The 26907-nt window shown below is 44.8% G+C and overlaps 1 protein-coding gene across 5 annotated transcripts in view; it reads left to right on the top strand.

Annotated features, from left to right (window-relative positions):
• Positions 1 to 26907, top strand: part of DCTN4-p62 (dynactin subunit 4) — a 522593-nt gene that overhangs the window by 245080 nt on the left and 250606 nt on the right. For all 5 annotated transcript variants that reach the window (XM_055067008.1, XM_055067005.2, XM_055067006.2 and 2 more), the window contains one exon: positions 22608 to 22666. In XM_055067008.1, the coding sequence (XP_054922983.1) occupies positions 22608 to 22666 (59 nt within the window). The remainder of the gene's footprint in view (positions 1 to 22607; positions 22667 to 26907) is intronic.

Raw genomic sequence — 26907 nt, forward strand, 5'->3', positions numbered from 1 at the left:
CTAAAAAGTAGGGGTGTGCGAATAGTGGATGTTGAGTTCGAAGCGAATTCTAAGCGAATAGTGATTTTGGCTGAATATTTTCTATTCGAATATCGAATAGTTGCCATTAAAAAATCTTGGCCACAAAGTGGCAAGATAATTATTGGATATATGAAATTATTAACCCCATAAAGTCCAACGCATAAGTTTTGATACGCTGAATTTGATCCTGAAGAATCTGATTTAGTGCTGTAAGCCTACTGTACAGGCCATACTGGCCTTCTCGATATTCTTGAGGAGTGTTGTGAAAAGTTCAGCAAATGAATTACTAATTAAGCATGCTAATTAATGTTTACTCTATTATAATTTTGCTGTTTGCTTCATACCAACATACTCTCCATGACCAGAAATATGTGCGACCAAGTTGTTTTAACTTTCTTTGATGTGGAATGGTGTTTGAGCTTTGTGGGGTTAACCCACACAATTAAGTGGACTAATTTGGGAGAATGAGACCACAGTTAATTCAAGTATGACTTGTTTATTCAAACACCGGGCTTCGTTTTTAGAGGGAAATTTGAGAAATACTTCCAAACTGGATTTTTTATGCTGTTCGAGTCCATCTTTCTGACGAACCAAGCTTCCGCTATTTGGCAATGGTCATGTCAATTACTCATCACTTTTTTCCAGAATATTATAGTTTCAATTTTTTTTAAACGGTATTTACTAGTTTTCTCACAAATAAATGTTTCTGAGAAATTATGAAGGTTATGATGAATTTTTAAAGCTATTTATTTTTATTGGAAACTTGCTTTTTCTAACACAGTGTGTGGACGTGATAGTGGTGAGAAAAGAGTGCGTGCAACCAGGGTGCCAAGATTCTCAAAGATGGCGCCGGCATATACCGGCGTATCTGGAGCTCGTTGCTCGGTTTCTTCTGACCATTGTTTAACAAAGTTGATGAAATGACTACAATTAATATATTTGCAATCTCTCACCATAATATTTATACAGTTTTGCCGAACCTGTGTCTTTTTTATTAAAGAAATTGTGCCTTACTTATTACAGTCAATGGCCGATTTTCGGACTGCTTAGGGGCTGCGAGAACTTCTGAAAAATTGGGCCGTGTGAAAAAAAAAAAAAAAAAAAATGCATGCCTTTTATTGCTCACAAGGGCTCACATCGCCACAGGCACGTCTGAAATAGCTCTGAAGGCCTGCCGGTACACTTCTTAGGTATATCGGTGCTCTTATTGTGATAAAACATAGCGGGTGCATGTGTGTATAATTAAGGGATACATCTGTTACCCATGACAATTGCCTCTTCCCACTCTTGGTATGCTCCAACGGAATACTGCGCGTACAATGACATGCGCACAATGACCATCATGCGTCATCTGCCAAACCGTTCTAGATAGGACATTTCGCTTTTGAAGAGGGTCACGGAACTGTCACTAACACAGTTTTTTCCTCTTTTCTTTATATGGAATGCTTCCAAAACCTCACGTGCCTTTGTTTCCCTGCTTCTGCCTAGAATCTTTATCTCTCCGAACCGTGGTTCACACTTCTTGCAGTACTGGCATTGTTTTTGTGGCGAATGTTCTGCCGCTTGGTATTTTGGAGCAACTGCACCAAAAAACATGGAAATCAGTTTGTAAAGTGCTGCACCGGTGTGGTATATGAAATACCTTTGACCTGCGGGAAAACCTATGTGGGCCAAACGGGCAGATGTGTGTATGAACGTGCAGCTGAACATGTGAGGTCGCTGAAAGAAGGAGGTGCGCATCTTTCGCAACATTGCGCAACTTGCACTGCTTGTGACCAAGCGACAGAACATTCGCCACAAGAACAATGCCAGTACTGCAAGAAGTGTGAACCACGGTTCGGAGAGATAAAGATTCTTGGCAGAAGCAGGAAAACAAAGGCACGTGAGGTTTTGGAAGCATTCCATATAAAGAAAAGAGGAAAAAACTGTGTTAGTGATACTTCCGTGACCCTCTTCAAAGCGAAATGTCCTATCTAGAACGGTTTGGCAGATGACGCATGATGGTCATTGTGCGCATGTCTGCGTTTTTCCTTATATTTCCTGATTTTTCGGTGAATAAAGATAGATGAAGTTGGCGCTTGTCCTGTGTTGTTCTCCCCACTTGTGATAGTCTTAGTTGGCGCTGTTCCTTCCTAATTCAAGTATGCACCATCTAGCCCAAATGAATGTTGTCCTGAACTATATTTTAATGAAGAACACGTCACTGAACCGCAAGAAGCTGGGTAGGTAACGTCGAAGTAGCTAGGCCTAGCGTTGCCGCGGAGGTGGCTACAGCTGCCAGCGGATCTCTGGCAAGGGCGCTTGTTCGAGGCGGCGAGATAATAAAAATGGCGTCGGTGACTTCGATTGATGCTGTTTCGGATCTGTGGTCATGGCAAAAAGTCAGGAAAATCGTATGGCAACGGGTTTTTGAGTTCGAAATTTCAGACGTTCTTGTACATTGACTCTATGGCGGTGCTGCGAAGGCGTCCAATTTATTTGGCATGTACAGAAAATCGGGTGTCCGGAAAATAGGTTGTTGCCTGTATCAGAAAGTAAACAAACTTGTGACCGTGAGTTTGTCAATGCTTCAAAAAGAACGAATATTACAGCTACTCTAGAAGCTAATATCGAATAGTGTAATATTCAAAACTGGTATTTTAAAATCCGAATATTCGCACACCACTAGAAAGCATGTTTTCCACAGAAATACTTCCTCAGATCGAAAACCATGAGAGTCTGTTTTTGAAAGTTAATTGTTGGGGACATGTAGTTGCAGTATGCGCGGTTTATAGGCCACTGTCATCCCCTCCCGAGTTCTTGTCCTCACTGCGTGACATGACTGTGCTGAAACACCAGGAAATGATCATGGTGGGCGATTCCAACACAGCCGCAGTTAATTGGCTGCACAAGCTCGAGATGCACCTGGCCGATAGCCCTCTTCTCAACATAATGTTTGCATGTGTCATAGAGCAAGTTGTGTTTGAAAATGCACGTAACGATGCCAATACTGGTTCAATTTTGGATCTTCTATTTCTTAGCAAAAACATGACAGAGCTCCAAGTCCGAGTGGAGGAGGGCATATCTGACCACAAGCTTGTGCTGGTCAGTAGTAAGCTTGATAGTTGTGAAAGGAAGCACGTTAAGCCCTGCAAAACTGTTAAAGACTTTATTAATGCCAATGATCAATCTATTCTTGATGAACTTTAGAAGCTGGTCGACAGCTTACCAAAAACTGATGTTACTTCACTGTGGCATGTGTTTTGACCTGCGTTAACTACTGTATTGATGCCTTCGTACCGACTAACCATATTAAACCACAACGAAAAAATCCATGAATTGACAGAAAATGTATACATGTAAAATGCAGGTTAAAACGCGGCAATAAGCACCAGAACAAAACCGCTGAAGTTATTCGCCATCTGCGAGTCCAGCTTTTAGACGCATTGTCTTTTGCCCGACAAAAATATTTTTCTAATACTTTGCTGAATTACATGAAAACCAGTCCCGATAAATTTTGGCTACATCTTGGCAGTGGAAACACACATTTGCAAGAAATAAGGCAATGCGACATTTGGATCACCATTCCTCAGGAAATATCTAACATAATGAATGACTATTTCCATTCTGTGTTCACCCGCGCTGATAAGGGTCATGGAGGCTTCGTCTTCGTGCCAAGTGTCTGGTTTCATAGAAGGCGTGTTTTCGTTATTGCTTTATGTTAAAGAAAAATATTATGGGGGGCCAGATGGCATACCAAATTTTCTTCGCCGTTACGTCGAGCCTGTTGTACACATCATAACAGCTCTCTTTTCTTTATCTATGAGCACAGCAACTTTACCTGATGACTGTTGTGTGGTTCGTGTCATTGCAGTCCACAAGAAGAGTGATCGCCTAAGCATTGAAAACTATCTTCCCATTTCGTTGACATCCACATGCTGTAAAACACTAGAACACATCATCGCTCATTACATAACTAATTTTTTTGAAAGTAACAACTAGCTCTCTCCGTTTCAGCCTGGCTTTCGAAAGAAACTGTCGACATATACACAACTTTTAACAACTGTTCACGAAATCGCTCTAACGCTTTATTATTCAGGACAAGTTGATCTTATCTTTCCTGATTTCAGTAAAGCGTTTGATTGCGTCCCTCATGGTAAACTTCTTGGAAAAGTTACTAAGCTTCCTACATTTATCATATCTTGGATAAGAGCCTACCTTTCAAACAGTAGTCAGTTCGTAGATGTTAAGGGTCATGCTTCTACTGCATTACTGTTACGGACTGGATTCCAAGGAAAGGAAAGCGTAGCAGGGGGCGGCAGAAAGTTAGGTGGGCGGATGACATTAAGAAGTTTGCAGGGACAACATGGCCACAATTAGTACATGAACGAGGTAGTTGGAGACCAGGCTGATGATGATGATGATTCTACTGCATTACCAGTTCCGTTCGGAGTGCCTCAAGGAAGCGTACTCGGCCCGATTCTTTTCCTAATCTATGTTAATGATATAACTAGCACCATTCATTCACACATTAACATCAGATTGTTCACAGATAATTTTCTTGTCTTTAAAGAGGTACCTGCTGTGATGATCAAGTTCAATTAAGCACTAGCTTATCCAGACTTAATGAATGATGCACCACCTAGTCTATGACCCTAAATACTGATAAAACTGTCTTACTTCATGTCAAGAACAAAAAGCAACCTATGGCATTTACATATTGCATCAATAGTGCACAAATAAAGGAAGTCTCCGAATATAAATACCTAGGCATAACGATTACAGACACTCTATCATGGTCGAAACACATTGCAAACGTTTGTGCATCCGCCTCTCTAAAGCTTGGCTTCTGCATCATAAACTGAAGATAGCACCATCAAATTTAAAACTTCTAGCATACATAACTTGCCAAAACTAGAATACACCTCAATAGTATGGGACCTCTATTACATAAAGGATAAGCATAACTGTGAAATGGTTCAGAGGCGAGCAGTAAGCTTCATTTTCAACAAGTTTAGGTCCACGGATTTGGCGTCACAACTAATGACCGAAAACCATATCCCTACCTTAGAAGCACGAAGAACTGTGGCACGACTAAAATTTATTTTCACGATGTACGACACGTTGCTTGAAATGAATGGACGAACATACATTCAACCTTACCTGTCATGCGCGTCTCGACACCGTCACGCTCACAACTTGCTCCCTTTCCGCACATGCACTAACCTGTTTAAAAATTCATTCTTTCGTCGTACTGTTGTTCACTGGAACGATCTGCCCTCTGAAATTTTCTCTGCTGATAATCTTGAGCAGGCACTACTCATGTATTTTGCACAGTAATATGTAATGTTTTTTCCCTCTTTTTTTCATGGTATTTTAACTACCGCCTATGCAAGTGCATTTTGTTCCGACGTGAAGGTCAGCAGAAACCCCAACTTGTTATTTTGATATGATATTGACTATCCCGGTGATTGTTCTAGAAAAACGGGCCACCCTGTATACGTAATGCCTCATGACTTCGAGCGTACCGGAACCTTGGAAGAACGCTAACATAATCCCAATCCATAAGCAAGGGGACACCAAAGACTTGAAATATTATAGACCGATCAGCTTACTGTCCGTTGCCTACAAAATATTTACTAAGGTAATTGCAAATAGAATCTGGAACACCTTAGACTTCCGTCAACCAAAGGACCAGGCAGGATTCCATAAAGGCTACTCAGCAATAGACCATATCCACACTATCAATCAGGTGATAGAGAAATGTGCGGAATATAACCAACCCTTATGTATAGCTTTCATTGATTACGAGAAGGCGTTTGATTCAGTTGAAACGTCAGCAGTCATGGAGGCATTACGGAATCAGGGTGTAGATGAGCCGTATGTAAAAATACTGAAAGATATCTATAGTGGCTCCACAGCCATCGTAGTCCTTCATAAAGAAAGCAACAAAATCCCAATAAAGAAAGCCGTCAGGCAGGGAGTTACGATCTCTCCAATGCTATTCACAGCGTGTTTACAGGAGGTATTCAGAGACCTGGATTGGGAGGAATTGGGCATAAGAGTTATTGGAGAATACCTTAGTAACTTGCGATTCGCTGATGATATTGCCTTGCTTAACTCAGGGGACCAGCTGCAATGCATGCTCACTGACCTGGAGAGGCAGAGCAGAAGGGTGGGACTAAAAATTAATCTGCAGAAAACTAAAGTAATGTTTAACAGTCTCGGAAGAGAACAGCAGTTTACGATAGGTAGCGAGGCACTGGAAGTGGTAAGGGAATACATCTACTTAGGACAGGTAGTGACCGTGGATCCGTATCATGAGACTGAAATAATCAGAAGAATAAGAATGGGTTGGGGTGCGTTTGGCCGGCATTCTCAGATCATGAACAGCAGGTTGCCGTTATCCCTCAAGAGAAAAGTGTATAACAGCTGTATCCTACCAGTACTCACATACGGGGCAGAAACCTGAAGGCTCACGAAAAGGGTTCTACTTAAATTGAAGATGACGCAACGAGCTATGGGAAAAAAAATGATAGGTGTAACGTTAAGGGATAAGAAAAGAGCAGATTGGGTGATGGAACAAATGCGAGCTAATGACATCTTAGTTGAAATCAAGAAAAAGAAATGGGCATGGGCAGGACATGTAATGAGGAGGGAAGATAACCGATGGTCATTAAGGGCTACGGACTGGATTCCAAGGGAAGGGAAGCGTAGCAGGGGGCAGCAGAAAGTTAGGTGGGCGGATGAGATTAAGAAGTTTGCAGGGGCAACATGGCCACAATTAGTACATGAATGGGGTAGTTGGAGAAGTATGGGAGAGGCCTTTGCCCTGCAGTGGGCGTAATCAGGCTGATGATGATGATTCCAGTGCATTTTTCTGATGGTGTGAATATCGTCCTTTACAGTACAAAAACGTCAACTTGTATTTTCTTTCTCTTTTTTTCTCTCTTCCTTTTTCTGTTCCATATGTCTAGCACAGGAGCATGTATTATTCTCGTCTAAATGAGTGTTTGCAGAAATACACCCACCTGCTTGGTCTGTATAGACTGCAGTAGGTACTGTACAAATAAATAAAGATTAATTAACCAACCAAAAAAATTCCGATCAGGAAATTGCAGAGTGGTTTACAAAACTTACGAATAAGCAGTTTCTGTCTTTCTATGAAGCTTCTGCAGCTTACTGCAGGACCCGCGAAATACACAAGAAACACCACGTGACATGCCCGCTTGCGCATCGTGATTGCACTCCCAAGCGTTCTGCGCACAAACGAACATAGCAGTTAGCAGGGTGTGCTGCTGCTGCGTGTGCTAATCATTATCATGAACCACTGCGAGGGAAGCACATTACTGACATAAATCGCACAGCCAGCACCTTCATCACTAACCTGTCGCCTTTTAAGCAGCAGCACCCCCTGCTAGATGCTATGTTCGTTTGTACTCGGACAGTTTGGGAGCGCTGCAATCATGGCGCGCAAGCGGGTATGTCACGTGGTATTTTTTCTTTCGGTACGCGGGCATTCGCACTAAACTGTAAAACATCATCATCATCATCAGCCTAGTTACGCCCACTGCAGGGCAAAGGCCTCTCCCATACTTCTCCAACTACCCCGGTCATGTACTAATTGTGGCCATGTTGTCCCTGCAAACGTCTTAATGTCATCCGCCCACCTAACTTTCTGCCGCCCCCTGCTACGCTTCCCTTCCCTTGGAATCCAGTCCGTAACTCTTAGTGACCATCGGTTATCTTCCCTCCTCATTACATGTCCGGCCCATGCCCATTTCTTTTTCTTGATTTCAACTAAGATGTCGTTTACCCGCGTTTGTTGCCTCACCCAATCTGCTCTTTTCTTATCCCTTAACGTTACACCTATCATTCTTCTTTCCATAGCTCGTTGCGTCGTCCTCAGTTTCAGCAGAACCCTTTTCGTAAGCCTCCAGGTTTCTGCCCCATATGTGAGTACTGGTAACACACAGCTGTTGTACACTTTCCTTTTGAGGGATAGTGGCAACCTGCTGTTCATGATTTGAGAATGCCTGCCAAACGCACCTCAACCCATTCTTATTCTTCTGGTTATTTCAGTCTCATGATCCGGATCCGTGGTCACTACCTGCCCTAAGTAGATGTATTCCCTTACCACTTCCAGTGCTTCGCTACCTATCGTAAACTGCTGTTCTCTTCCGAGACTGTTAAACAATACTTTAGTTTTCTGCAGATTAATTTTCAGACCCACCCTTCTGCTTTGCCTCTCCAGGTCAGTGAGCATGCATTGCAATTGGTCTCCTGAGTTACTAAGCAAGGCAATATCATCAGCTACTGTAAAACACTGACACTTAAATAGATAGAAAGTTAGAAACTGTCTAATTGGACATTTTGCAAAGCGTTCTACAGCTTCCTGATTAGAATTCTTTGCCTAAATGTTGCTTCACAATTTGGTAAATAATTCTTGACTAATTATCTAATTAAGCAAGATACAAAAAGTACTGTGACACACCACATACAAGTATACGAGTCCCGTGCAACTAAAAACTTTCTACCCTGATACATACGAGAGCAATATGTGCAAGCTGTGCAAGTCTGTTAGAGCCACCCTTCAACACATGTTGTGGGGATGTGAAATCATCATCATCAGCCTGGTTATGCCCACTGCAGGGCAAAGGCCTCTCCCATATTTCTCCAACAACCCTGGTCATGTACTAATTGTGGCCATGTCGTCCCTGCAAGCTTTTTAATATCATCCGCCCACCTAACTTTCATCCGCCTCCTGCTACGCTTCCCTTCCCTTGGAATCCAGTCCGTAACCCTTAATGACCATCAGTGGCGTAGCCAGAGATTTTGTTCGGGGGGGGCTCACGTTGCAGCTCGGCCTCCTACTTAAGAGGAAACATTAGGTCGGATGCTCCTGTCTAAATATATGTAGAAGGAGAATTCATTTTTCTCGGCAACCACTGCACCAAATTTGACGAGGTTTGTTGGATTTAAAAGAAAAACTTAAATTCTAGTGAACGTTTGTTTCGAATTTTCGATTTAGGTCGTCAATATTTTATTGAAAGTGATAAAAATCGAAAATTTTTAGAAAACGAGACAAGTTTAGAACTCTGTAAATCAGCAAAGAAAATTGATATCACAATTCTGTGAATCGCACATAATAGTACATCTACAGCGGACAATATTGATATGTTACACATGAGTCTAAAAAAATTAAGTATTATGGAAGTACGGCTTTTGCAGAACCCTTGTACATAACATTACTAATCCACGTAAGATACAAATTGACATATCGAATTTGTCCGCTTTGAATGGTGTAATGGATGCCGTTTACAGAACCGCGCTATCTGTTCTTGATGCAGAGCTATTAATTTGTAAACTTCGTGCTTCTATGTTTTTCGAACTTTCAAATTTTTCAAAATATTTTAAACAATGTTCAGGCCCTAAATTGAAATTCCGCTTCCAACAGACACTAGAATTTAGCTTAGTCTCTAAAATGCAACAAATTTCGTTAAAAGCGATTCAGGAGTTATCACAGAAAAGCGTTTCTGCGTTTTACATGTATCTGAATAGGCCGCATTGGAGTAGGGCCCGAGCTAAAGCTTCCTCTCAAACAATTTGCCTAGGGATCAAATACATGAATAATAACTGCATTGCCATTGCCAAAGATGCTGCAAACGAATTCTTGAACGCTAAGCACTGTCAATACAAGTAAAATATGTATTTTTTTCATAAAAGAATATATTCGTATGTGCCAAAAATTGTTCCCCACATAACTGATGTCAATACTTTCATGTGTTTTGTCTGTTTAGTAAGGAAAGGAAATATCACACGAACTTTAGAACTACATCAGTTCGAAGCCAGCAAAGCAGTGCATTCCGCTGATATTAAAAATGTAAAGGCCATGAAATGAACAAGTTGAGAACAAATATATTAATGACACTTACACTTTGTCATACAAGATCCTTGTTTACATTCTTGTACATATGCAACGGCCAGTGAAAAATCTCAATGACGCTGTCATTTGTTCCAGCGTATTACGCAGCAGCAGCTGTCACCGGACGTGTATCGTAATTGCACCGAAATTATAGTCGCAACAGAGCACGTATAAAAAGCAGGAGTTCTGCAGAATATACGAGGGCGAGTCAAATGAAAGTGAGCCGATGCGAATATATGACAAACGGGGTACTATATTTAAAAGTAGCCCCCATGGGCATTTAGACATTTGTCCCATTGACTAACGAGTCACGCAATTCCCGTCTCATAAAGCTCCTTGGGTTGCTCCTTCAAAACCTCTGCAACTGACTTTCACTTCATCGTCCGAGACGAATCTGGTTACCTTGAGCTGTTTTTTCGTTTGCCCCAAAATGTGGAAGTTGCAAGGCAGCAGGTCTTAGTTGTGTGGCAGATGTTGCAGCGTTTCCCGCTTGAACTTTGCCAGATTTGTATTAACCCCATCAGCGACGTGGGGACGGGCATTGTCATGGAACAAGATGACCTTATTCGTCAATTTTCCACGTAGCTTGTTCTTGATTGGGGCACACAGCCGATCCCGCGTTTCACAATATCGGAAACAATTGATAGTCTCTCAAGATTTAGCAAATTCTATGAGTAATGGCTCCTGACGATCGAAAAATAAAAGTCAACAACACCTTTCTGGCAGAAATGACGGCCTTTGCTTTCTTTGGGGGTGGGGAGTTCGAATGTTTCCATTGTCAGCTTTGCCGTCGTGTTTCAGACTCTTAGTAGTGGCATGATGGTTCGTCTCCGATCACAATTGCAGACAACAAATCATCACCCTTATTGTGATAGCGGATCAGATGAGTAAAGGCAACGCCGATCTTCTCCGTATTCTGGTGGTAGTTCAAAATCTTGCGCATCCACTGCGCGCACAAGAGCTGATAACCGAGATGTTCATGAATTATGGCGCGAACCAAACCGTGACTGATATTCACACGCTTAGCCAGTTCATCGATGCTTATCCTCCGTTCTTGTCTCATCAGCTCATCAACCTTTGCAATTTTGTTAGGGGTGATTGCACGATGGCTTTGGCCCGGTCGGGGATCGTCTTTGCAACTTTCGGGTCCTTTTTTGAACCGCTTGTTATAACGCTTCACAGTGGCCAATGAAATGCAATGTCGCATGTACACGGCAGCCATACGGCGACTAATTTCTTTTTGAGAAACACCTTCAGCTGTTAAAAACCTCACGGCACCACGCTGCTCAACTTCTGGAACGTCCATTACGGCACGCAACGATTTACAACCCAGTGTATGAGAGCATTAAACAACATTTATCCTCACACCTGCGTGTCACTTTTTAAATGAGAGGTCCCTGTGTGCTACGCGCAGGCCTTGCAGATAATCAACAGAACCATAATTGCGCGCGGTGGGTAGGCTCACTTTCATTTGACTCGCCCTCGTACATTAGAAATGCGAAGATACAATGGAATATACAAATGGAAAGAAACAGCTTGATAAAGGGCAAAAAAGTGCCACTGGAAACAAAGTGCACTGCAAGTATACACAACGCCTCGCAGCAAAATATTTAAACATACGTATAATTAAGTCTCTAATAAATCTACGTATCTAAGAAAAAGTCACGGTATATAATGCGTCAAACTAGGCAAATAAACATCTTGCGCAATCATAGATTCACAGAATCCTAGATCCTGGCCCCATTCCATCCACTCCATCCGATGTATCGTGCGCGACGGAAGGCGGCGCGCTTGCTCCTCAGTTTGCTCCCTTGCGCACACAAGAAAGCCACCATCGTCGGCTCACCCATTCCCCCCCCCACCCCCCCCCCCACCCCCCGCACGCTTTCACTTGCACATACAGCATGCGGCGCGGGGTCACGATGTTATCGCACTAGGACTTTATGCGGAACATGAGGACGACGGCGACGGCAGGAGTGCGCCTAGAGTGTCCATATAATTGCTATCGCAATAATATAGTAAGAGTATCCGGAAACTGAAGCGTCCCATGGCCCATTTCTTTCCGCAAAAGAAGTAACAAAATAGAACTTTCACGATGCGACAATTCGCTGCACCGCAACAACGCTTTTTTCCTTTTGTGAGGCGGGGGCACCGTAATAAGAAAAACGCAAAGTATGTTGGTCACAATCGAATGCTTACTTTGGGCAACTGATATGGCTATTAAAGGAATGACAAAGAAAACACGAGACGCTTGGTCCACCAAGAACCATGCGCATACTGCTCGGTATCCTACACCGGCGAGACAAGACTTTCTGGAGAGGTTGCGCTCAAGCGAACGCGGTGCAATCCGTCGAGCCCCCACAGTGATGGCGGCTAGCGACCATTGTTTCTTTTTCTCGTCTGCTAGCCAGAAAGCATCCAAAACTCTGCCAGGCGAAAATGCACTCGGCCAGAGAAAACCGAACGCGCACAGAAGTGCGCTGCTTGATGGGCAGGGCAACACGAGAAAAACGCATGCGCTCTGGCTGGCTTTGGCAGCGCGTGGGTAGGCGAGCGAGAACAAAAAAATTGAAGAGGCTCAACGTGTCCTCTCGATTAAAAGCAAAAGTAGAAACAATAAATAAGAATGTAGTTACCTTTGCTGGCTTTAGTGTCTTCACTGGATGCTTTGGCGCAGGTGAAAAAAAAATGTTGATATTTTTTTATGGGACATGACGGCACGAATCAACCACCACAACGCTTCGTCTCATCAGGCCACGCTGCGGGCTTTGTCAACTTGTCTGATAGTGTGTTAATATGGCTTGTCTCGTTGTATGGCCCGATGTACGACGTTGGAAAAGTCAATGCACCTTTGAAGTCAAATATTTATGGGAGCATTAAACTTACAATGTTCCGCAATTGAAAATCTAAAGCGCACGTTTCGAAATGTCAATGCACCTTTCACATAAGACGTTTATGAGAACTTTATAGCGATAAAGTTTCGGGATTAATATCCACGCGCTCCGTAAATTCCATGATAGAGTGTAGATTCTGCGGCCTCCGCGAGATGCCGCGGCGAGCCCGTTCACCATCAAAAGGTCCTTGAAACTTTGTGCTCGGATGTGGCTACTTGCGTTATGTGACTCCCGGTGCATGGGCGTTGCCGCGAAATTCAGCCCGAGTTCGCAATTTTCGCGGTGAAATGGCTTTTTGAGCGTGAAAAAGACGCTCTAGACAAAATCCAGAATGATTTCCGGCGCCGGGGGTTGCTTTGGTAGGCGGTGCATGGGCAGCACGAAAAAATTTCGGGGGGGGCTGAAGCCCCATAAGCCCTGGCTACGCCCCTGATGACCATCGATTACCTTTCCTCCTCATTACATGTCCTGCCCATGCCCATTTCTTTTTCTTGATTTCTACTACGATGTCATTAACTCGCATTTGTTCCCTCACCCAATCTGCTCTTTTCTTATCCCTTAACGTTACACTTATCATTCTTCTTTCCATAGCTCGTTGCGTCGTCCTCAATTTAAGTAGAACCCTCTTCATAAGCCTCCAGGTTTCTGCCCCGTACGTGAGTACTGGTAAGACACAACGTTTATAAACTTTTCTCTTGAGGGATAATGGAAACCTGCTGTTCATGTTCTGAAAATGCCTGCCAAATGCACCCCAGCCCATTATTCTTCTGATCATTTCATTCTCATGATCGAGATCCGCGGTCACTACCTGTCCTAAGTAGATGTATTCCCTTACCACTTCCAGTGCCTCGCTACTTATTGTAAATTCCTGTTCTCTTCCGAGACTGTTAAACATTGCTTTAGTTTTCTGCAGATTAATTTTTAGGCCCGCCCTTCTGCTTTGCCTCTCCAGGTCAGTGAGCATGCATTGCAGTTGGTCCCCTGAGTTACTAAGCAAGGCAATATCATCAGCGAATCGCAAGTTACTAAGGTATTCTCCATTAACTCTTATCCCCAATTCTTCCCAATCCAGGTCTCTGAATATCTCCTGTAAACACGCTGTGAAGAGCATTGGAGAGATCGTATCTCCCTGCCTGACGCCTTTCTTTATTGGGATTTTGTTTATTTATTTATTTATTACTTATTAATACCTCAAGGGTCCAAAATAGGACATTACATGAGGGACGGGCATGGAAAAGGCGGGATTGTTGATGTGGAAATTAGAAAAATGAGTCGGAACATTTAATGGCAGATCTAAAGCGTGGTGTATTGCAGATGAGTGCAGTTTGTCTAGGAAGGCAATTCCAGTCTCGGGCAGTTCAGATGAAGAATGACTGCAGGAACGTATTGGTGCGGGCTTGTGGTGGGATTACCGAGTTTGGATGGCCTGTTCGACGAACATGATGAGCCAGCTGGAACAGCTGGCTGTCACGAGGTATGGACTAAAAAAACCTATGATAGAGGCATAGGCGAGAGATGCGACGATGAGAGACAAGAGGCAATAGGTCTAGTTTGGATTTTAGTGATGAAACGCTAGTGGTGATATGAGTAATCGCAAAGAATATATCTAGCAGCACGGTTTTGAACGCTTTCAAGGGCTTTAGTGAGATTAGTTTGGTAAGGGTGAAAGATAGCACATGCATATTCAAGTTTTGGTCGCACAAGCGTTTTATAGGCAACTGATTTCACGGGTGGTTGTGCCATGAAGAGATTACGGGGAAGATAACCAAGAATTTTGTTAGCTGAATTAATTATGTGGCTTACATGATTTGTCCAAGACAAATCTTTGGATAGGTGAATTCCTAAGTACTTGAAGGAGTCGGTAGTAGATAAAGTGCAGTTGTTAATCTTGTAGGCAGGGGGGATGTAGTTCGGTCGACGATGGAATGAAATATGCACAGTCTTACTAACGTTTAGGGACATGAGCTATGTAGCACACCAGTCTTGAATATGAAAGAGGTCCTCCTGAAGAGTAGAGACGTCTGCGACGGTATTGATAAAGCGGTATAGGACACAATCATCAGCGAAAAGACATATTGCAAAGGTTACAGTGAATGGCAGGTCATTAATGTAGATTAAAAATAGGAGTGGCCCAAGAGCAATGCCCTGAGGTACACCAGATAGAACGGAGGAAACGGAAGATGTAAGGTTGTTAGCATATGCAAACTTCTCGGTTAGTTAAAAAACACTGGATCCAGTTAAGAACAAGTGGGTGGATGTTTAGGCGTGATAATTTTAGTAAAAGGCGAGAATGTGGAACCTTGTCGAAAGCCTTTTCGAAATCTAAAAACGGTGTCAGTTGGAAAGTCGAGGTTTAAATGAATATCATGAATAAATAAAGCTAACTGCGTTTCGCATGAGTGATCTTTCCTGAAGCCATGTTGATTAGGGTGAAAGAACTGCACTGAAGTTAGGAAGTTAGCAACATGAAAGTAAATTACATGTTCCATGATTTTGGAGCATATGCTGGTGAGTGAAATGGGGCGGTAGTTACCTGGGGAAGACCGATCACCTTTCTTGAAGACTGGAATGACCTTCCCAGTTTTCCAGTCTCTTGGAACAATGCCTGTGTCAAGTGATTGCTGAAAGATGAAACAGAGGATCGAACTACAGACATACTTTGTATTTTTTAACACTTTGGCATTAATATCGTCGGTCCCACAGGATGATGAGCACTTCAGGCCATCTATTACCTTAACGATGCCTTCCGGCCTAAAATTAATACCTTCCATTGGTGTAAAATCGAAAAATGGTAAATCTGGTAGTTCATTGGCAGGTTCTTTTGTAAACATTGAACAAAGTGCAAGGTTCAAGGCATCAGGAACATTTGAGTCAGAAATGGGTGAGCCAGAATTATCACATAGAGAAACAGAGCTATTAGTTTCGGGTTTTATCGCTTTCCGAAAACGCCGCGGGTTAGAGTGCAACATGTTTGGGATGGTAGTAGAAAATAAATTACGTTTTGTGTGTGCTTTTAATGAGTTATATTCTTTAGTAGCTTTGTTATATTTTTCTCGCGCAGAAGAAGAACCTGAGCATTTGGCTACACGAAATAATCGTTTTTTCTTATTGTTTAAGTGCCTTAGTGTTGAACCAGGGAGAACGCGCTCTTTCATTTATCGTGATAGTTGAAACGTAAAGACCTATTAAACGTAGCATTTCTGTTTTGAAAAGTGCCCAGTTACTCTCGGTCGACCGCTGCTGATACGTAAGGGCAAGTTGCTCATGAAAGATAGAAAGTTCACGATTAACGCTTGAATAATCGGCTTTATCATATAGTGTTAGTACTTTCTTTGATATTTTACTTTTGAGTATATTGCAAGGAAACGTGGCATGGATGATGGTGTGATCGTTAAGACCGCTGACGTACGTAAGAGGTGGCATCTTATCGGGGTGTGACGCTAAGACGAGATCTAGGATATTTGATGAGTGTTGAGTTATTCGCGTTGGTTTAGTAACAAGCTGCAATAGACCAAACAGCAAGCAAATGTTTATAAATTCGCTAGCCATGTTTGTTTGTGTTAGACATGACGAAACGTTACTCCAATCTATAGTTGGAAAGTTGAAGTCCCCGAGTAACAATATGGGGGTGTTAGGATAAGCCGTTGTTAGTTCAGACAATGCATCGTGAAAAAAACGAAAGGAAGGAGCTATCAGTGCTGGGTGGACGATAGCAACAGCCAATGAGCGTGCGCGGTGAAGTGGCGTGGCAGCACTTCCAAATCATTTCTAGAGGCGTTCTTATATTTACAAAAAAGCACTTAAGTTGGCGATGAGTAGCAATAGCCACACCGCCGCCACGGGTTCCATCGCACCTGTCTTTGTGAAAAATATCAAACTCTGGTGGATCAGGAAGAATTTCGCAATCAAGTATTGTGGAATTTAACCATGTTTACGTTAGTACAACAATGTTACTGGACGACGAGGAAATAAGGCTGCATAACGAATCCCGTTTGGCTATCAGGCTGCGGATGTTAGTGTAGAGCAACGATAGATTGTGCTTAACATGCTGAGTCGGCCTTAGTGGCTTTTGCACTTGCTGCTAGGATTGACGTTCGACAACCGACTGTTTAGCGTGATCGTAAACGTAGGTTTTTTGGCGAAGGCAAGTTTGTCGTAATGGAGCTTGAATGAAGATTGTTGTGCTTTTCCAAATTTGATTAGACGTCTTCTGGCCAGGAAAGTTTCCGGGGAGAAGTCTTCGCTAATGCCGTATTTGGTGCTCTTCAGCTTACCGCTTGAGAAAAGGATGCCTTCTTTATCTTTAAGGTGGGCAAATTTTACTATTATTGGCCTCCGTTTTCCCTCCTGAAAAGTTCCAAGTCTGAGGGCACGTTCTTTATCATGACTTTGTATAGTTACGCCCAGGTTTTTGTGGCAGTGTTCAATTATCGATTCCTCAGAAACCTGCCACAACTCATTCGCGCATCACTGAGCCTGTAAAAAAACCAGGTTACATCTTCGTGATCTGTTTTCTATCTCATTAATGCGGTCAGTCAGCACAGTTACCTGAGCAGCGCTGCTATTAGCGACGCTTTCTGTGTTATTTACTTGGGACTTTATATTCGAAAGTGACAACAGGTCGGATTCAATCTTCGTCAATCATGTGCCGAGTTTGCTGAACGTTTTCTCATGATCAGCAAGGGTTGACCTAATTGAATTTAGCTGCTCAAGCATGGCTGACTGCCCGATTTGCAACGTCTTCAGAACATCAAGCATATCAGCAGGAAGTACAGTTGGATCATTTCTAGGTCCAGGATTAGTCTCAATATCTCCTGCCAGCAAAAGTAATTTCAATAGCATGCGCGCACAGTCAAATACTATACAAAGAGAGTGCCATGGGCTCTGCAGCACGAGTAATGTTCGGTAACCAGTGCGTTTAGCGAAAAGGCAACGGCAATTTGTTACCTGCGTAGCGAAGAAGTGAAGTCAGTTAGGATGGCCCATCACTGACATGCCGCCAAGCTCACTGAGCGTGGCGATGGTTTGTCTAGGCCTTATATCGGAAATCCGAGGGAAATTGGCGCTGTCAATCGAAGATAGTGTGCCAGGAAGCCAGGGTGTCAGCCGATGACATCGCAGCAACAGAAGTGGCGTAATCTGTGATGTGCACTCCAATGTTCCATAGAGGTAGGTCCGGCGCAGCTCGCCATGGCAGTCTGCCCCGGGGTGTCCTCGTCGGCAGGCAGTGGAATCCAGGCAGGCTGTTCAAAGCACGGTGTTAGCTTCAGAATCCAGGACAGCACCAAGAACTGTGTAGCGAAGAAGGGAAGTCTGTTAGGATGGCCCATCACTGACATGCCGCCAAGCCCACTGCTTTCTTTATGGAGGACTACGCTGGCTGTGGAGCCGCTATAGATATCTTTAAGTATTTTATTGCGAAAGCAATAGTGCTCGAGGTTTCCGCTCTTGGCCGTCGTCCCGGAGAATCCACCATTGACCTTTAGCGTGACCTATGTGTGACGTCATACCAGCTGTGGAAAAGCGGGGCCCCAATTCGGCTTGTCGCGATCGTCCCAGCGAATCCTCCATGCTACAGCTGCGCGCCGCTGTCGCGAGGGGCACTCGCTGTACGTGACGTCATGCCAGCTGTTGAAAAGCGGCCCCCCCAACTCGGCTTGTCGCGATCGTCCCAGCGAATCCTCCACGCGCCGCTGCCGTGGGGGAGGCGCTCGCTCTACATGACGTCATGCCAGCTGTGGAAAAGCGGCCCCCCAACTCGGCTTGTTGCACTCGTCCCAGCGAGTCCTCCACGGTATGTCGGATGATGTGTATAACGTGAAGCTGCAACGATGTACTGCAGCTAAGAAGCGGCGGCGTGCGGAAGAAACGGATGAAGAGCGGGAACAACGTTTCGCTAAACGGCGTGCATATTATGCAGCCAGGCGAATGCGTTCAACATCTCTTGATCTGGGTGCATCTACAATACAAGTATCATGCATGCTCTCAATGCTGACGCGACTTTGGCGACATCTGATCGTTCAACAGCAAGCCTTATGGATGCTTTAAATGGCGATGAGACTGCATCTACACGTTCGATGAGCAGTATGGAACTCTACAACCTGAACAGAAGATTGCTTTCGCAATCCACTAGGCTTAGCCAAGCTAAGCCTCTGCCAATTTTTTTACATACTGCTCATCTACACCCTGATTCCGTAATGCCTCCATGACTGCCGAGGTTTCTTCGATGGGGGTGAAATGTGAAAACACCCGTGTACTTAGATTTAGGTGCACGTTAAACAACCCCAGGTGGTCGAAATTTCTGCAGTCCTCCACTACGGCGTGCCTCATAATCAGAAAGTGGTTTTGGCATGTAAAACCCCATAATTGAATTTTTAATTTTTTTTTTAACTGCTGAGGTTTCGACAGAATCAAACGCTTTCTCGTAATCAATGAAAGCTATAAATAAGGGTTGGTTATATTCCGCACATTTCTCTATCACCTGATCGATAGTGTGGATATGGTCTATTGTTGAGTAGTTTTTACGGAATCCTGCCTGGTCCTTTGCTTGACAGAAGTCTAAGGTGTTCCTGGTTCTATTTACAATTACCTTAGTAAATAGTTTGTAGGCAACTGACAGTAAGCTGATCGGTCTATAATTTTTCAAGTCTTTGGCGTCCCCTTTCTTATGGATTAGGATTATGTTAGCGTTCTTCCAAGATTCCGGTACGCTCGAGGTCATGAGGCATTGCGTATACAGGGTGGCCAGTTTCTCTAGAACAACCTGTCCACCATCCTTCAACAAATCTGCTGTTACCTGATCCTCCCCAGCTGCCTTCCCCCTTTGCATAGCTCCCAAGGCTTTTTACTTCTTCCGGCGTCACTTGTGGGATTTCAAATTCCTCTAGACTGTTCTCCCTTCCATTATCGTCGTGGGTGCCACTGGTACTGTATAAATCTCTATAGAACTCCTCAGCCACATGAATTATCTCATCCATATTAGTAATGATATTGCTGGCTTTGTCTCTTAATGCATACATCTGATTCTATTCGTAGTTTCTTCTTCACTGCTTTTAGGCTTCCTCCGTTCCTGAGAGCATACTGAATTCTATCCATATTATACATCCTTATGTCAGCTGTCTTACGCTTGTTGATTAACTTCGAAAGTTCTGCCAGTTCTATTCTAGTTGGAGGGTTAGAGGCTTTCATACATTGTCGTTTCTTGGATCAGATCTTTCGTCTCCTGCGATCGCTTACTGGTATCCTGTCTAATGGAGTTACCACAGACTTCTATTGCACGCTCCTTAATGATGCCCACAAGATTGTCGTTCATTGCTCCAACACTAAGGTCCTCTTCTTGAGTTAAAGCCGAATACCTGTTCTGTTGCTTGATACCGCTAACTCGTTGATCGGCTTCTTATGTACCAGTTTCTTCCATTCCCTCCTCAGGTTTAGGCTAATTCGAGTTCTTACTATCCTATGGTCACTGCAGCGCACCTTGCTGAGCACGTCCACATCTTGTATGATGCCATGGTTAGCGCAGAGTATGAAGTCTATTTCATTTCTAGTCTCGCCGTTCGGGCTCCTCCACATCTACTTTCGGCTGTCCCGCTTGTGGAAGAAGGTATTCATTATCCACATATTATTCTGTTCCGCAAGCTCTACTAATAACTCTCCCCTGCTATGCCTAGGGCCATGCCATATTCCCCCACTGCCTTGTCTCCAGCCTGTTTCCTGCCTACCTTGGCATTGAAGTCGCCCATCAGTATAGTGTATTTTGTTTTCACTCTACCAATCACTGATTCCACGTCTTCATAGAAGCTTTCGACTTCCTGGTCATCATGACTGGATGTAGGGGCGTAGACCTGTACAACCTTCATTTTGTACCTCTTATTAGGTTTCACAACAAGACCTGCCATCCTCTCATTAATGCTATAGAGTTTCTGTATGTTACCAGCTATATTCTTATTAATCAGGAATCCGACTCCTAGTTCTCGTCTCTCCGCTAAGCCCCAGTAGCACAGGACGTGCCCGCTTTTTAGCACTGTATATGCTTCTTTTGGCCTCCTAACTTCACTGAGCCCTATGATGTGAAATATATCAAGATAAAATGGCAGTCTCGCCGGAAAATCTACGGGCGCGGTGGTCGGCCGCGCTGCTCAGCTCAGAACTCTAAGACCAACTTTGGGCAGTCCAGCGAGCCATGTAGGCCGCACGGGAGGAGCAGCTCCCAGTGGCCATCTAGGTGGCCCCAGGCCCAGCCCTCCCAATCGCCGGATTCCAAATAAAGTTATCACATCACCACATACAAAAGTGAGCAACATGCATTCGTCTTAGAGTGCATCGGCATATTTTTAAACTCTGGCTAAAGTTAGCTGAAACACCCCGTATAATGCCCTGTGTGCTTTGTATCTAAACTACTGTCATTTGGTCTCGAGGACTACTACAGAATGGAGCCTATTGAGGCTATTAGGAATGCAAAAAAGATTTTTGATAATAATTGAGAATGGGCCAATTCTGCCTCCTACTGCACAGCTCTACCAAAATTTGAAATAGAGCACAAGACACATACAAGTACAAATTGTTGCGTGAATATTGCCTAAATTACGACTGTCATAATTCTCACTTCATACGGTTAGTGAATCTCCATCAAAAAGAAATACCATATAACACAAGAACAACAGAAATGTGTCCCGGCCACGGCGGCCGCATTTCGACGGGGGCGAATTGCGAGAACACCCGTGTACTTAGATTTAGGTGCACGTTAAAGAACCCCAGGTGGTCAAAATTTCCGGAGTCCCCCACTACGGCCTGCCTCATAATCAGAAAGTGGTTTTGGCATGTAAAACCCCATAATTAAAAAAAAAAAAAAAACAGAAATGTGCAATGTTCTGTACTGTTTCACTAGTTAAGGTCAGCGAATGCTTCATAACAAACATCCACGTTTACTAAATGGCCATAATAAAAAACAAATCTATATACGCGAAGTAAAATTATCTGACTTGTATGCCGATTTGTATTTAATTAAATTCTGAAATGCCACTACATTTGAATCTCGAGAATTTAAACTTGAAGAGACCCGAAAATTTGTTCGAATTAAAAGGAGGACTTGTTCTTGGAGTACTCGATAACCATAGCTGGATGCACGAACGGTGTGAGTCGAGAAATATTGCTGCGCGTAAACACACCGTGAGGAAGGTCCAGGAAACTGCCTGCCCCGGCCAATGCTTGCTTCCCGATAACACATGAAAACGAAACTTCAGAGAGCAGGCCAAGCTGGCGCTGGGTCGGCAAAGGGGAGGGCACGAGTGGAGGGCACGAGTGGAGGGCACGAGGGGAGACCATCGAAGGTGAGGGTGTTACGAGGCAAAGCAAAGGGAGCGCAGTTGCGATGAGGTGTGCGAGGGAAGCAGATTTGTTTTTCCGCCAGCTTGATCGATGGCACTTCCCTCTGCATGCTCAAGTGCTTTTTCCTTTGTCTGGTGACAGATCGGCGTAGCATTTACGTTCTTCATCCTGCGTTCTTAACGCGTCATGTCTTATGAAGTTGACGAAGTTGTTGCCACTGATCATAATCATGTTGGTGTGCTCCCTTCTGTTGCGGTGTAGCCATGTGCAATAGATAAGGAGATAAAGAGGGCAGTGGTCAATGAACTCAATTTGTGCAATTCACTCTGTCACTTGTGTTTTGTTGGCATGGTGGCTTTGCAGAGCTTCCTTATATCATGTGATACCATTTAAGCAGGGCTTGATGATGCCTTTGTAGTTATTCCCTCTCAAAAATAAATTTTTCTTCTCCTTTTCTGAAGGACCGATATGGAGTGTCGGCAGTGGTGGCCAAAAAGTTTGCGGGTCTCATCAGTGTTGGGTAAGTTGCTGCAAGGAAGGCCAACTGCAACGAAATTTTGCTTGTGCTAAATTGCCTCTATATGCTTAGCATATACTGTCAATGTAATGTTGGCAAGGCTGGTAATTGTCTAAGTTTCTTATTAGCTGCCTTTAAATAATGCCCAAGCAGACAACGTGTGCATCGGGTGGCAAGTGGTAGCGATGCGGAAATGGCAAAAGTTTGAGAAGCGTACACAACTGCTTATCTCTCACTTGCGCCCAGGTGCGTCGCTCGCTCGACATGTGCAAGTTAATGGGCATCTCTCTCGGTGGGCTTTCTCATTGCACACGTGATTTGAGCTGTTGCACAAATGCGGACACATTGCATGGCCTTTGGGTGCTCGAACACGTACCCGAACCCAAGTGATGGCTTTACAGTGCACAAGGCTGCATAGAGGTAGGCTGAACAAATATTTTCTGCCCCAGCTTTCAGGGCATAAGCATGCACCATGCTGCAGCAAGCAAATGTGACACAGTTTGCATGCCCCAAGGCATGTAAACTGCCTTTGAAGAAGCTGCACAAGCTACATTTCGGGAGCACAGTCACTTACACATGCAAGATCTGCTTGCGAAGTGCTTTCTTGAGATATTATAAGTACTATAAGTCCCAATGGCACACGAAAAGCAAAGATAAGTTGTATTCATGGTCGATATTCTTGAGCAATCATTTCCGGTTGTGCATCAACTTCGATAAATTTTGCATGTCTTTACGTTGGACACATCAATGTAGATGAATGAAAGCCTTTTTGACCCAGCGTCAGAAGCGGTGTCAGCAGGAACCATATGGTGGATTTGTCATAAAGGAGAATGCGACGCGGTGGTCATGGTGTGGATACGAAAGGGGCAAAACTTTACTAAGGCTAGAGTTCTACCTGTCTAGCCGTGACTTTATGTGCACTTTGTGCCAAGCCCATGGCTGTGCTAAAAGGTAGACAGCTCTAGTTGGCCATGCCTAGCCTCAGCTACATTTAATCCTTTACTACAGATGGCGGTAGTTGTCTGATTGGAAGCAGAACAGCGTGGTTTTGACGGGGACAGCAGGGAGAATGACACGGACGAGCGCTGTTCTGTTTGTTCTGTTTCAAATATGGCTTACCAACTCGCCCAAACGTCCGTTTTAATGAGTGTCTGATTGGTTTACTTCTAGGGTAGCTAAAGTTAAAGCAGGTTAAAAGCGCAGATGTACTCTGGCGTGCCAGGCAGCAGCCGGTGAAGTCGGATATGTCACGGCATAGATGCCAAGATCACTAAAATTTTACCCTCTGTATAGTTGAGTGCTTGGCCCGCAGCAGCGTGCCAATCAGTTATTGCTGCAGCGCAAGTGTACAAGTGTGCGATGAGCGAGCGCTTTATTTGTCAAAGGTGCAAACATCAACACGCTTGCTTTAGTGAACCTGAACTGTATACAGTGAAACCTTGTTAAACCGTAGTTGGCTGGAGCTCTAAAAAAGTATGTACTAAGCATTAGTACTGTTTAACTGAAATAGCACGAGATCGCCCACTTACCTTTCAAAAACTGAACTCAGGGACAGTACGATGAAAGGGCAAGAACATGCAGTATTTATTCACTTCGCGCCAAAAGTTTCATTTTCGTTTGATGCCGCGGTGGCCTAGCAGCGATGACAGCGCCCTCAGACTTACTGAAGCTGCGAGCCAGCTTTTCAGCCAGCCCCCTCTTCTCGGCAAACATTAGCATGGCAGATTCCTTGTTGGCACTGCATATTCTCCGTGCACGGGCGCGGTAGCGCAGCAGAAGTTGTAGGCCACCTTTTTCATTGCAGGTTGCTGTTCTTGTCCCGACGATTGCATTCATGAGGCTGACACACCACACAGCTTCTGCCACTGTCGGGCCTGAATCGCCCATGCTGTCGTTTTCCGTGTTGTCCTCATCACTGTTGTTGGGCGACACTTCGGCAACAACAGAGGCAACGATGGCAATAAGCCGAACCTCGTAGCCGACATCTCTTCGAGGTCACAGCAGCGCTGTCGAGCAACTTCTTCACATTCCAAATGCCACACATTGTAGTCAACAGTAGATCCCTGTCGCAGGCCAGCGCCGACTTCGTGCCACATTCTATAGCAAGAACGATGTCCCATTTTTTTCTATGCTGAGCACCCGGTTTTTCTTATACAGCATGACGCCACAACAATCTGCCACGCCCATCCTCCATGGGCACAGCTAGGCACAGCCACGCATGGCGCCGAAATGTTGATGTTTATGTGGCTTCACGTGCAAACGCACAGGGCTTTTGGAGGCCGTTGTTCTGATCTCCGAGGCTTGTTGTTCTGCCAGGCCGCCCGGTGGGGATGACGCACCACCGTGAATGCTCGACGAAAAGTAAAAACTCTGCGTGTTAACCAATACGTGCGCAATCAGCTGGTTTGGTTTGTACGGATACAGAACACATTATGTTCAGTGGTCGCTGAGTCAGGGATTTGAGTTTACTGCTTTTAAAACGGAACTACTGTTTAGGCAGGCACGGTGTAATGAGGTTTTACTATATAGGCCAGCATGCTGCTGGTCAGCCAAGCTAGCGCGCGATGCACTCTACTGCTGTGGCTGCGGCGTGAGATAGGACATGTTCTATTCCTGCGCCGTACACGCTACACTGTAGAGCCTATACTGGATCGTGTCTGCGTTACACCAGATTATACCCATGCCTTTAGCTTGGTCACCCCACTGGGCTCTTCATCTCCAACTAGAGGCAGAATGCAATGAGGTTCTGCTCGTTGAACGCAGACAACCAAGTACAGAAAACTGGCTTGACTTGAAGAATACTTCACATTAGAAGAACTTTGCTGCCGCGCAATGGCCTGAACACAGCACACGAAGCAACTAGTAGTGTGTACTAACTGTGTGCCTAGCAAATGTGCGGAACCTGTTCGCTAATAAAACTGTCACAATCCACCCGGGTTCATGAACGAGGGAGGGCTCGAGGCACCCTCCGTTACAGAGATGCCATAGATGACATAGATTACATAGATGCCAGCCATCGTGCTAGCAAATGTGCCCAACCCTGGCCAAAACAGGGACTTGAACTCGGTCAGGAAGGTGGGGATGTCTTTCACCATATGCAAGCTGGCTTCCTGGTACTCTGGCAGACGATCACCCAGTGCATGAATCCAGTTTCAGCCCAGCAGCGTCGTCAATGACCCCTTGGCTAAGTAAAGGGGAAGGGTTGCCTCCCTGTTGCCAAAGCCCTGGGCCTAACCCTGCACCTCGGAAAGGTGCCTGGAATAGCTGCACAGCATCATGCCCGAAGCTTCGACGGACACGCTGGTGAAGGTATGCTTGAACAGTTTCCCAGCCATGACGGACACGCTGGCCCCTGTGTCCAACTCCATGGAAATGGGGTGCCCGCAGACTTTGATGGTCTGCATGTACGGTGGCACAGACGACAGAACAAAGCCTGTGTGCCACATGTTGAAAATTGGCGGCTCCTCGGCCATGACATGGAGCCTGCTGAAGGACTTGAGCCTGCTGCCGCACGCCCCCACCGTGTACCCTTGTGATGGCTACCCTGGTCGCGGGCTTGCGTGGAACCTGGGCTTGAACCAGGTTGCTGCTGCTGCTCGCTGTTTGTCCTCCACCTTCGGCATACCCATGCCAGGTTCCCAGTTTTCCCACACGTGAAGCATTGTGCTTGGGAGGACTGGCACTGTGAGGTGGAGTGGGCACCAGTGAAGGGGAGTGGACAGCACCGCAGTGACTGCAGGTACTGCCCTTTGTCGCCAACTTGTTCACCACTGCTTCCGCAGATGGTGAGCAGTCGCATGTGCAATCTCGCCGGCGTTCTCGGTGTCAGCTTCCATCGCCAGTGCTGCCTTCACAGTGTCGTCCAGCGAGGGGTCTGGTAACTCCAGGAAGCACGTTTGCATGGCGAGGTTGTTTATGCTGCTGAGGAAATGGTCCCGGAGCAATGAGTCCAGTTGGTCCCCAAAGGTGCAGGCACTCACTAATAATAATTTAATTATGGGGTTTTACGTGCCAAAACCACTTTCTGATTATGAGGCATGCCGTAGTGGAGGACTCTGGAAATTTCGACCACCTGGGGTTCTTTAACGTGCACCTAAATCTAAGTACACGGGTGTTTTCGTATTTCGCCCCCATCGAAATGCGGCCGCCGTAGCCGGGATTCGATCCCGCGACCTCGTGCTCAGCAGCCCAACACCATAGCCACTGAGCGACCACGGCGGGTGGCACTCACTAACCCTCGTAGC

Source organism: Dermacentor andersoni, chromosome 6 (genome assembly GCF_023375885.2).
Source record: "Dermacentor andersoni chromosome 6, qqDerAnde1_hic_scaffold, whole genome shotgun sequence".
NCBI classification, from domain to species: Eukaryota; Metazoa; Arthropoda; class Arachnida; order Ixodida; family Ixodidae; genus Dermacentor; species Dermacentor andersoni.